At 39.1% G+C, this 11756-nt stretch overlaps 1 protein-coding gene across 1 annotated transcript; it reads right to left on the bottom strand.

The window, feature by feature from the left end:
- Positions 1-4286: 4286 nt before the first annotated feature.
- On the bottom strand, positions 4287-11226 carry LOC111223469 (transcriptional repressor scratch 1-like). The gene is made up of 3 exons (XM_022747629.1): positions 11103-11226; positions 9299-9301; positions 4287-5229 (listed from the first exon to the last, which is right to left on the bottom strand). The coding sequence occupies exons 1-3, from the start codon at positions 11224-11226 to the stop codon at positions 4454-4456; spliced, it is 903 nt and encodes a 300-aa protein (XP_022603350.1). The 3' UTR covers positions 4287-4453.
- Positions 11227-11756: the final 530 nt, after the last annotated feature.

An 11756-nucleotide genomic window follows, 5' to 3' on the forward strand; every position in this document is an offset into this window, starting at 1 on the left:
GATGGGTCACAATTAGTAAGTTGTGTATTATGGTTTTAGAGATAAATATCTGATAAAAGACGACAGAATCTGAATCCCGTAGCAGTAGTTTGCACGATATCATGCTAAACTAAGATGGTGAACATGGCAAACATAAAAGTACAAACTCGCAGTGTCATTAGCATTGCTGTAGACTTAGTCTTGTTTACAACAACACAGACTGAAAACCCAACTCAGGGTTTGAACAGGAGTTTTAAATCAGCACATGATACTAATACAAAGGCTTAGAAATTTTTACCTCCACCACCTTCTTGTCACACAGATACACACAAGCCATATGCACACAGACACACAATCATAATAACTTACAGACATACTTACTCATATGAACAAGAAAATACAGAGAAGGCATCTGTGAGGCAACAGTTAGCAGAAAACACAGGGAATACAGAGGAATGCTTAGACTGTTTTTAAAATGGGCCTCACACTAGACTATCCTGGTTTCTCATACTGTAATTTAAAAATGTTGACTCTTAGCCAAATTTTGTTTCAGGGAATACAAGCTGTTGAGTGTAAAGAAATTACAACAAATCAAGACAAAGCATGCATGACTGCAGTCTCCAGTGTCTTACTTTACTCCTTTTCTTTTTTCTTTTATACAGTCTAACTGATTAAAACCACTTTGGCAAACATGCGTGCCCTTAATTACATTGAAAATTAACTTTAATCACTTTGTGTTTTTATGGTTGCAGCCATAAAAAGCCATTTTGTAACCCGTGTGTTTCATACACACACAGTGTAGGCTACATGTGCTGTGCTCTGTTATTTTGTGCCCACAGGTTACATAATTCAAGATTTTTGTCTTGTTTTTGGTCACGGTGGTTATTGTAGAAGATTGTTATGTTATAGTAGGGTTATTTAAAGAGGTTTTGTGATTTACTTCAACTACTTACTTTAGAAGATTTTGGTTTACCATGTCAGTTATTGCAGATGTGTAAAAGAAGGGAAAGGTCTCTAACTACAGTATGTACCTGGTGACCAGTGAAGTTTCTTTGGCGAATAAGATCTGTTTGATGAACCTGTGATCATTTATAACAATAAGAAATGGGCAAGTGGTTGTTTGTTTCCTACTAAAATTGCATAATTAATTATGATCCACCACTGCTTATTTATTATGTGTTTCTTGCAAAGTGTTCAGAGCAGAAAAAAACCTCAACACACAGCTTCTTTAAACTAGTTTTTATTTAGGAAGTGAAACAAAATGCCCAGTGTTGTCTTTGTGCTTTACATTGTTCCAAAAATCCTCAGAGGAAGAACTCAAAACAAAGCAGGAAGCTCCAGAGAAATTCATAATCATCATAATCATCATCATCATCATCATCATCATCGTCATCATAATCATTATCATCATCATCATCATCATCATCACTCTATACAGATCTGTAGAAATAATCGGACTCCAAAGTCACATCAGTGCTTATTTACAAGGCCTCTTGCCGCAAAAAGAGTTTTCATTCACTCTATAAAAGGTGTGGTGAAGATACTCATACAAGTATATTGAAAAATGACACAGAGTGTATTGAAGTTGTCGATTTACACCATGTGTCATTTTTACCTATATTTTCATGTGTTACTCTCGAACAACACAGCATGTGTTGTACCAGCATCTTTGTTGTTTTTGATGTTGTTTTTACCTTTGATTCATCATAGTAGAAAAAAGAGAAAAAGGTTGTTATTTCTACATACAAGGCATTGTCTACCTGAATCTAACTCTTTCATTGTGCTACTATATTTGAAAAAAAAAGTTGTAAGATATAATTCGTAAGAGGAAGTGCTTTTATATAAGAATAGGTAAACTAGCTTGTGGCTATATTAGGCTACAGTAGTTCATAGTAGAATCTAAGTGTTTGTCAATGCACTCTGGTGCTGAAATATTGACCAAATGTCTCTTCTTTCTCAACAATCTTTATAATTGCATTGGGGATCACCACAACAACCTGACAACAGCAAGAGATGATGGAAAGAAAAACAACTGAAATTGTGCAGGAGGTTTAATGGATATTGTTGGCTCTAGAGTCCTCGCAGGGAGTTTGTAAATTCATCTCTCATGTATAGCCGAGGAGCAAAACCAATTCTTATCCAAGCAGAAAAAAAGGTTGCTCACTAATTCTGACCAACTCATAGGAGGAAATGTTTCCTTCATCGCCAATAAAAAACTCACAGGGGACAAGCAAAGACCCGCTCAAGGACTTTCAAGGACTACTGAGGGTCAAAGAGACCCACATTCAAAACTGTTGTAAAGCTGTTTCACTTGTGTTCAGCAAATAAAACCAAGAACATATTAAGTACCAAAACTTTCTAGTTCTGGGTTTTTGTTTTCATCCATGTTTCAGCACCAGAGGCCTACAGTAGTACCTTCTACTTTCTACAATATCTTAGAATAATAATACGAGGCAGGCAGTGCATAAACCAAAAAGACCCATCCCAACCCAACCCAGAGCCCTCCATCTAGAGGAGTTATGCCATCTGTGTGAATCCCTGGAAGCCCCAACAGCCCCTAATGCTTGTACAGACATAATTGTCAACAAGCTAATGATGCCAAGATATAACTATAACTAGGAGGAAATTGTTTTGGATAATATTACATAGTGAAACAGAGGTTTGAAAACTGGAAAACTCACTGTTCTCTCTAAACAAAGAGTGACTGGAGAAAGCTTTGATGAATCACAACAGTGTCACAGTTCTTGTAAATGTAGAGCTCTTAACCCAACCCTCCATATTTAACACTAACTTGGTTTACTAACTCCCTGAAATTTTATTTCTCATAAGTACATAGAATAGTGGTACTTGAAAAAATCAAGATGTTACAAGCAGTTATGACTCACGTTTCTTCAAAAAAATATCATGCATTATTGCTCTATCGGATATGAATGAAATATTGCCCAAGACAGAAATTTGCTTAATTTGCCTGTTATCTAAGAGGTTTGGCAAAATATCCCAAAGATTCAGAAAATTGGCATAGATTCCATTATTAGGCTATTATTATTTTTTTGCATGCAGTAGTTTTTATTATAATTAAAGTGGCGGACAAAAGTAAAAAGTTATTCGGTAATTAGAAAGTGTCAAATGCTTTGGCATATTTGTAACAAAGGCAAAAAAAAACGATAACAAAGTGCAAATTAATACAAAAGCATAAAAATAAATAAATAAATTAGGCAATAAATAGACACATAAAAAAGATGTAAACCTCAAAGCTGAATACTGTGTGGTCCACTGGCAACAAAAACTCTATTTTACAACAGTTGAGAAAGGTTTGACCTTTTGAGGAAAATCAGAACATTTTTAATGTCTGGATCCTCAGCTGACATTGACGAGTAAAAATAGATAACGGAAGATTTAGTTTGTAGGAAAACACTGTGTCAAGGAACACCCTGGTGGCTCAGTGGGAGTTTTCAGCCATCTGATCCTTAACTGGAAGTCCAGTTTTCCTCCCTAATTCCCTCTTGCTTTCCACTGTTTACTGTCAAGTAAAGCACAAATGACAAAATTAACCTTTGAGAGAAGAAAACAGTATTAGTGTCTGTGTCCAGATTAGACATTGGTTTAAAAAAAAATCACAAAAAAAAAACATTATCTTCTCACTACACTGATGTACTTTGCCATATCTACGTTATGGCATTTTTGCACATTGTATTTTCTTCACAGTTCAGTGTAGTTGTATACAGTAGGATTTCACAAGTGTAAATGAAAAATGTTAAGTATTTTTGCTTACTTGCAGGGAACAAATACTATGTGCTTTCTTTGTTTTGATGCTTTATCCCCTTGTAAGTTCAGTCCAAGGTGAGTTTCACTAAAAGCAGGATACCAGATGTATCCTGAGACTTTGAATGTTTGTTTTTAAAAAAGCATAAAATATAAGTTCATTGAATCTCTTTGCAAGAAAATGAAAGATGTGATTCATGCTTTAAACTCCTGTGATATGCCTGTCACAGAAAGACAGAGAGATAGAGGAGGAATTGTGCTTCAGTGTTGTTTCGTTATGGGTTAAAAAAAAAAAAAAAAAAAAAAGAATGACAAGGATAGATATGGACATAAATAGATCTAGGTATCTTCAAAAATGATGAGCTAGATGTGCTGTGCTTTATTTATCTTCACAGATACTCAAAACAGCCTCCGAAGGGGACGTAAATTATCGAAGCAGGTGGCAATCTAAATCAGGCATCGAAAACTTTTCACTCCAGATAAGGAAATAGGAGACAAAGGAAGGAATGGAAGGGTCTTGATAAAAACGGACGTGTCTTCAATCTATTTTTGTCATTTGCCTCATGATCCTTGCAGAAAAAAACACTCCTCCCTTGTAGAGCTGTGGCATACAGGTCATCTTGTTGGGGAAAGCAGAAAGAGCAGGGAGTGCGTTCCAGTAAAATCTGATCTAGACAAATAAAATCAACCCCAGCTGTCCTTTGTGAATCCATCATTCACCCAGTGAGCTCAGAGGGGAGAAAGCCCCCTTGAAGCATGCAGACTCGTAATGTTTGTTCAGGTAACTCTTGAGTGCAAACGTCTTGTTACAGCGTTTACACTTGTAGTGTTTGAAGGCTGAGTGCGTCTGCATGTGAGCGCGTAGGTTGGACCGGTCAGCAAAGGCTTTCCCACAGTGGGCGCATCCAAACGGTTTCTCTCCTGTGTGCGAGCGCATGTGGCCCTGCAGCAGCCACGGCCGGCTGAATGCTTTGCCACACACGTCGCACTTGTGCTTGAGGTCGTGGGTCAGCAGGTGCATGGCCATCGCAGGCATGGAGACGTACACTTTCCCACACGTGGGGCACTTCTTGGCCATCTTGCTGTCTATGCTCCTGTGCGTCTGCTTGTGCCGGCTCAGGTTGGAGGACGTGGCGTAGGTTTTACCGCACTCGCTGCAGGTGTGCCTCTGGGTGGTTCCTCTGGGGTTTCCTGTGGTTTTCCTCCGTGATCGTCCGTCCATGATGAAAAATGCATCCACTGAGTAGCCCTCGCTCACGGCTGCATCCCCGTTAATGTATCCACCAGCTGATGATGAGACCTCGGACCGCGGGCTGTCTGGCTGGTCCGAATCACCATGGATGTCACCATGGATACCATCGTAGGTATTATTGATGTGGCCATAGATGATTGACGAGTGGCTTGGGGAGGGTACTTTGGAGATGACAGATGAGTCGCTTCCAACCACGTCATCATACGGATTTGGACTCAGATAATCACTGACGTAGCCTGAAGAGACAGAGGAAGAGGTTAATCATTTGGCCTTGGCAGGAGAATTGATTGGAAATTAGAAACTGATTGGTTTGAAAATCTTTACAGAGATGTTACACGAGTACAACAAAAGTGCTACAGAAACCTGAAAGGGACAATCCACTCCTTGAAAGGATTCATTCTTTCCTTCCTTTGACATTTGAGTGTAAATATTGACAAGCCTCTCTCTAAAAAAGAGAAAAGAAAACCTAAAACCTAGATCTTCTCTTTTTCAACTGTGCCGCTATTTCAGAGTTCAAATTATACTGCTTATCACTTTCATTGCACATGATACTGCTTGACTCCAGATCTCTAAATATTTTGAGCTTTAAGTTGTTTTTTTTAGGTTTCTGAGTATTAGGCATTGTGCTCCATTTAGGTCACAATAGAGCGTGGCACATAAATAGTATGTACTCATAAGCTACCTAGTGGCAGTAAAACAATTTATCGTTTACTATCCTTCCAAAATAGGTAAAAGTTGTTGTCCACATAAAGCTTATAAAGAAATCACGACGCATTGTGCTTTACTTATTGTGATAATTGTATTTAAGTTGTATCATGACAGTATCAGAAATAAGAAATAAATTAAAGACAATGAAAGTGATTACATAATTATGCAAAAATAATGACATGCACTAAATCATTAACCAAACTGCTGCAGTGAATCACAAGGAAGATTACATGCCGGCTACATGTTACTCTTGTCCTCGGGACTCCAGGGGCTCCATATTATCCACTGCTACCAATACAGTTCTTTCATATAATGAATCTTTCATATAATTGTAAAAACACAGGCCACAAATCAAACTCATTCACCCAAGTTCATTCATTATTAATAGAGCTGCTTCGCATAATGTCTCCAGATAATATTACTGATTACAGCCTGGTGTCTCAGGATCACATTAACGAGACATTAACAACATGTACATTATGCTTTAAGACCGACTTCTGCTTTCCCATTAAAACATGCATTCATATGAGACACAAGTCTGTTCTTAAGAAACACCCTCATACTGTGAGATGTGTCTCAGGCACAACCATTTTTGGAGGCAATATAAAGACGGAGAAGGAGTTGTGGTATTTATAGTGGTAGTAAAGTGCTTTTATGTCTTTGCCAGCAAGGAGGAGACACTTTCCCCTGAGTGGGAAATCTTTATTCTTCATGGAGGGATTCAGTGAGCACACTTTCTCCTCATCAGCAGCACCTTTCCTGACAGGTCTACAACTGCACAGAGTCACACCTTGAAGCTGTCAAAACTGCAACTGTTGTACACAGAGCATCTCTATTACAGCAGCTGGAGTCCAGTGCTTTGCTCAAGGGCACCCTGACACGATTACATGTAACTGTGTAACCTTTCAGTCTCACTCTTGTGCTAAACAGTAGGTATATTTGCCTGAGACTCACAAATTCCTAAGCAATTTGCATATCCATGCACAGCTCCTGACAAATCTGATTTGTTACCATGTTAGGATGTCAGCTGCTTCATTATTTCTATTATTGGGTTCTACTCTCAACAGGCTGGAGTCTAACAGAGACAAGGAGAGACTGGTAGCTAATACCCCACAGCCATGACTCCTGTAGATATATGCCGATCAATAGCTCTCCATTTCAATTAGCACTCTGTGAGCATTTAGACACAGGCAGCAGAGGAGATACTATTGCTGGTAATATAATTTCATGATGCAGTTCTGAGAAAAGCTCAGAAGTTGGTCGATAACATGACGAGAGCAAGAGACAGAGATAGAAGGGGAAAGACAGGAGAGGCACAGTGAGGTGAGAGATGGGAAAGAAAGAAAGAAAGAAAGAAGAGATATAGTAGAGACAGAGTGACGTTACACCCAATATGGTGGTTGTGGTTAGGTGGTTTGGCAGAGCTGTTTACAGCTCTTGTGCTAATTCAATGTTTTGAATTAAATGAAGATATAGCAGTAGTTGAAGACAGAAAATGGAGGGGTGAGGCAAGAGAGAGGAGGGCGGAAAAAGGTGGAGAGACAGAGAGAAAATCGTGACTCATGAATATTCAATTAGTGCACTCTAGAACAAAGTACTATGTTTGTTTGTGCATGTGCCTGAATATAGCATGTTTTATAGTGCACGTGGAAACTTTTGAAAGATGACCAAGCTCTAGTCTTACTAGTCATGCTGAACTATGGACCTGTAACTGGTGGACACTGAACAGCTCCACTGGAGCAGTCACTGCCTTGCTTAAGGGAACTTTCACAGCAGATGTCATGCATTTTACTTTCACAGATGTTTCCTAGCTGTAGTATAGACATTTAAAGGGGTGAACCGCAACCAGCACATGTTGCTATCTCTCACTTTTGGTCTTGCTGTCCTAAAACTGCTGTACATAGATGTGGAAAAAGTTACGTAAAAGGGGCTGACATCTAAATATTTATTTGATATATTTTCTAGGAAAATAAACATGTTAGACATATTTGATTTCAATGCAGTTCAGTTAGATCTCCATCCACAGTGTCATGCAGTATTTACGACACCCCATCATATTTAGGACATTGTACAGTTTGTTGTATGAAAAGACTAAAGCTGGGGTTTTCTTGAGCAAAAATGTAATGTTGGAGTGTCCAAAATGAAAGAGGCGCATCCTTTAGGACACATGGATATGGTCAGTACATATTATGGTAATGTGCCCAGTGCACAAGTGGAAATTTTGGCCGGACAGTGGTTCAGATGAACCAAAAACACTGGATTCATCCTCTAGGGCTGGGAGGTGCAATCTATAACTAATCTTATGCAGTCTTCCCACTAAAGTTACCAAAGCACAATGCTCTGACCTAGTATATACCTTCTACAGTTTTATTCCCTTCCTTTAATGTGTATCCTTGTACCTTTTCAATAGATGCATTGTTTACTCTGCTGCAAAGGTACTAAGAACCAGACACAGTTGTGCATATGTGACTGCGAGGCAGTAACACAGAAATAAAAAAAACAAACTCCATCCCTTGTTTTAGGATGCAAAATGTCACAGTGTAAAAACAGTGTCTATCGCTGCTTTCTCTCACAGACTTTCTTTTTATGATCCCTGCCAATTAAACATGACCGTTCCCTGCTATCCTCCTTTGAAAAAACTGTGTTGTGAACTGTAATTGCTGTGCATCTCAGCATCTGTGTACTGTCTCTGTTTGTCTATGTCTCCCTGCAACTGTCTCCATCTCTGTCTCGCTGTGTCAACTCTCTCTCTCATTTCAAAGTACTTTAACAGCATTAGAGCTGATCGCTGTTCTAAATGCTTATTAAAGATTAAAATATTCTGCCATACCAGAGCCATCCTTCTTTTGTGTGTCTTTGAAATACAGAGAATTAGAAACAGAAAGAAAAATGGAGAGAAAATGAGAGACAGAAACAGAGAGAGAGAAAAAAGCTGCAAGCTACAATTTAATTTTTGATCCAAACCAGCAGTAACTGACACACACTTGTGTGCTTTGGACACTTGTAGGTCACTGACTGCTTCCTCTGTGTATGTGTGTGTGTGTAATGCTGTGCACTCAGCTGTGCAAGCTGCCTGGGAAATTTGCCGAGTTGACAGAAACACAGCAGTGTGTATGTTCTGGTACATTTGTGTGTGTGTGTGTGTGTGTGTGTGTGTGAGCAACAAGCTGCAGTTGCTTCAGTCAAACTCTTGTTATATTTATAACAAGGGATAGCAGTCTCAGTCTTTACATGCTTGCTGCACTGCTGCTGCTGCACTGCTACTGCTGCTGCTGCTGCTGTGCTGCGTGTTTCTCTGTTCACTCAGTCATCAGAACACCTGGGATCTCTTCCTCTCACATTTGACCTTGGTACAATGTGAAAACCACCAGGCTGCACTAACACTGTAACACACGTCTCACTGTGCACTGACAGCCACAGTTTTTTCTTTAGCTCTTTAAAGCTGCATTCATCAATTTTTGGGCCACTAGAGGACAGAAACAAGCTGGTAGACCCACAACCTATGCATATTACTGCCTGTTAAAAGTGTTATGGCTAACATGTTAGCAGACAATTGCCTATTTACAGATCCCTCAGACAAGGAGCAGCATAAGTCACCTGCTGGAGATGTGTTTTTGGCCACCCTATGACAATTCAAACATTCACTCCCCATTTAGTGAGGTTTTGGTCTCCCTGGGATTTGTTCGAGTCAGTCTAATGAAAACAGCTATTCCTGATTGAAACCGTTTTCATAAGAACACTGAGACTTACTCAGACTGAAAATGTGTTGTATGACCAAAAAAATGAACTAGATGAGGCTAAAGGACATCTAAAACTGAACATTTGGGCAATCTTCTTAGTGGGTTTGTGACTGCAAGTACCCCCTGCTACACTGCATATACGTAGTTGTTTGATCTCATTTTTAAATATAAATACTGCTTTAACATAAAGTGAGGCTACTATGTTTGTTAAAGTCCAAACTTCTGAGTCCACAAACCTCCTGTTGCTGTGATTTTCAGATTAGTTTCATTCCTAGCGGCACCAGAACAAAAAAACAACAGCCTTCAATAGTAAATGTGTCCTATCTTAATACTATCCTCCTGTGTTCAGAAACTCAAGGCAGGAATTTCATCAATGCTTGAAAATTTTCACTGAAGATTTGACCCAATATTGTCCATTCTTACTAACTGTATTGAATTTTGCCTGTGTATCCAGGATTATATGGTGCGTGGGAACCATTCATAGTCACTGTAGCAGGCCAATATTGTCGAACTCTTCACGAGAGACTCACAGCTGCTGGAAACAACCTGATTTGAATGATATACTGGGCAAAAGAACAAGAGAGAATCCCACTGTATGTGCCCTGATGACACATCAACAGCATAATTATTTAACATAGCTTTCTGCAGTCATCTTAGCTCTCTGGCTCCCTGTTGCTCATCAGCTGTCTTCTTCTTTTCCCTGAGGAAAAAATGACCTTTTTCCTACTTAATTTGTTCATGTCAATAATTATACTGAGTTGAATATGTGTTCACTGTATGCTGTTTATCTAAATAGTGGGATAGTACATACAAGCTAAAAAGATGAATAATCAGAAGTATGTGGCATCAAAATTCATTTCAGGATGACCAAAATGTGACATGTTACCATTAATATGAAGGACTAATGGAGTTTTATTTGCTGTTTCATAAGTTGTTTGTCATGCCGGCTAAATGAATAGCCTGAAATTGAACTAGAGATCCTGTCCTCTCCAAAAAAAAAAAAAAAGATCACATCTGACAACACTGGAACATAAAGCATGTGTTTGTTTTGATCACGTCAATGTCATACTCAATTTGTGCGTTTGCATGTGGGGATGTTTTAATCTGCAAATCAAAAACATTTCACAGAAATATTCACAGGAGGGTACATACATATTTGGATTTGGTTTGTTTAAACACTGAGTCATCAAGAATTCACCCTGATGAGGTACATTTGAGAACGACCCCTTGTCCTCTGCCCTGATCGCTGACCTGGCTATGGAAAGGGTCAATATTTATCACACATTCATCACATTATATTACTGAACAATGTTTGTGTCTCTTATAGTCCTGAGAAAGTAGGGTTCTCAGCTAAAACTGAATATTTTCTCACTCCTGCCATCTGTCTGATCTGTTTTCTCCACCAGTGTTTCATGGAAACAATATTTGCAAGAAATAAAAAAATTAGTAAAAAGAATTTCAAAGCTTGCAGTTGGTATATTTTTGGGTTGTGACCGGAGTTTGACCCTGTAAATCCTTTTTCCTCCTCCCTCTGAAAGAGTCATGACTAATGCTTTGAATCTGGGGATAAAAAGAAATACCCTAGATGGTGATGTATGGCAGACATTATGTGTGTGTGTGTGTGTTGTGTGTGTGTGTGTGTAGGTGGGAAGGTGACTAACCTTTGTCATGATGGTGAAATCGCAGACTGAGCTCCTCTCTTCGGCTGTGACCATATGAGCTCTCCAACTCTGCAGCCGAAAAATCGTCCAATTTGACTTTCTTCACCAAGAAAGACCGAGGCATGATGGGACAGTAGTTGATCCTACACTCAATAAACACACACACCTTCTCTTTCTTTCTTCACTTCAAACTTGACCAAAACCTATATAACACTTAATGGCCTGATTTAACTATAATGTGCTCCCTTGTTTCAGCTACTACAGGTGCGTTTGCTTCCTTCCACCTGACAGCCTCCAAAGTGCAGAGAAGACATGGCTTTTAAAGATCAAACTAACCAAGCGATCCTTACGTGCTTCTGTATTTTTTGCATACCTAATTTTTTTTGGGGGGGCGTGAGTGGGGGTGGGAGGTGGGGGGGTGATATTTGTCAAATTCAGGCTATGTGTTTTGCGATTGTTGGATACTAGAATGAAAAAAATCAGTTTTCATTCACATAAACCGCCACTGGAAGACCTGTGGATCTCTAAAAGGTCGGAAATAAAAAGTAAATTAAACCAATTCCTGTATGGCTATTGTCCGGGAACACTGAAGGTGGGAAATCCAGTAAATAAAACGTTATTTTTGTTTTGTTTATGTATTCGTTTCTTTTTTTT

This window comes from Seriola dumerili, unplaced genomic scaffold (genome assembly GCF_002260705.1).
Source record: "Seriola dumerili isolate Sdu_G_001 unplaced genomic scaffold, Sdu_1.0 BDQW01000110.1, whole genome shotgun sequence".
Classification (NCBI taxonomy): domain Eukaryota; kingdom Metazoa; phylum Chordata; class Actinopteri; order Carangiformes; family Carangidae; genus Seriola; species Seriola dumerili.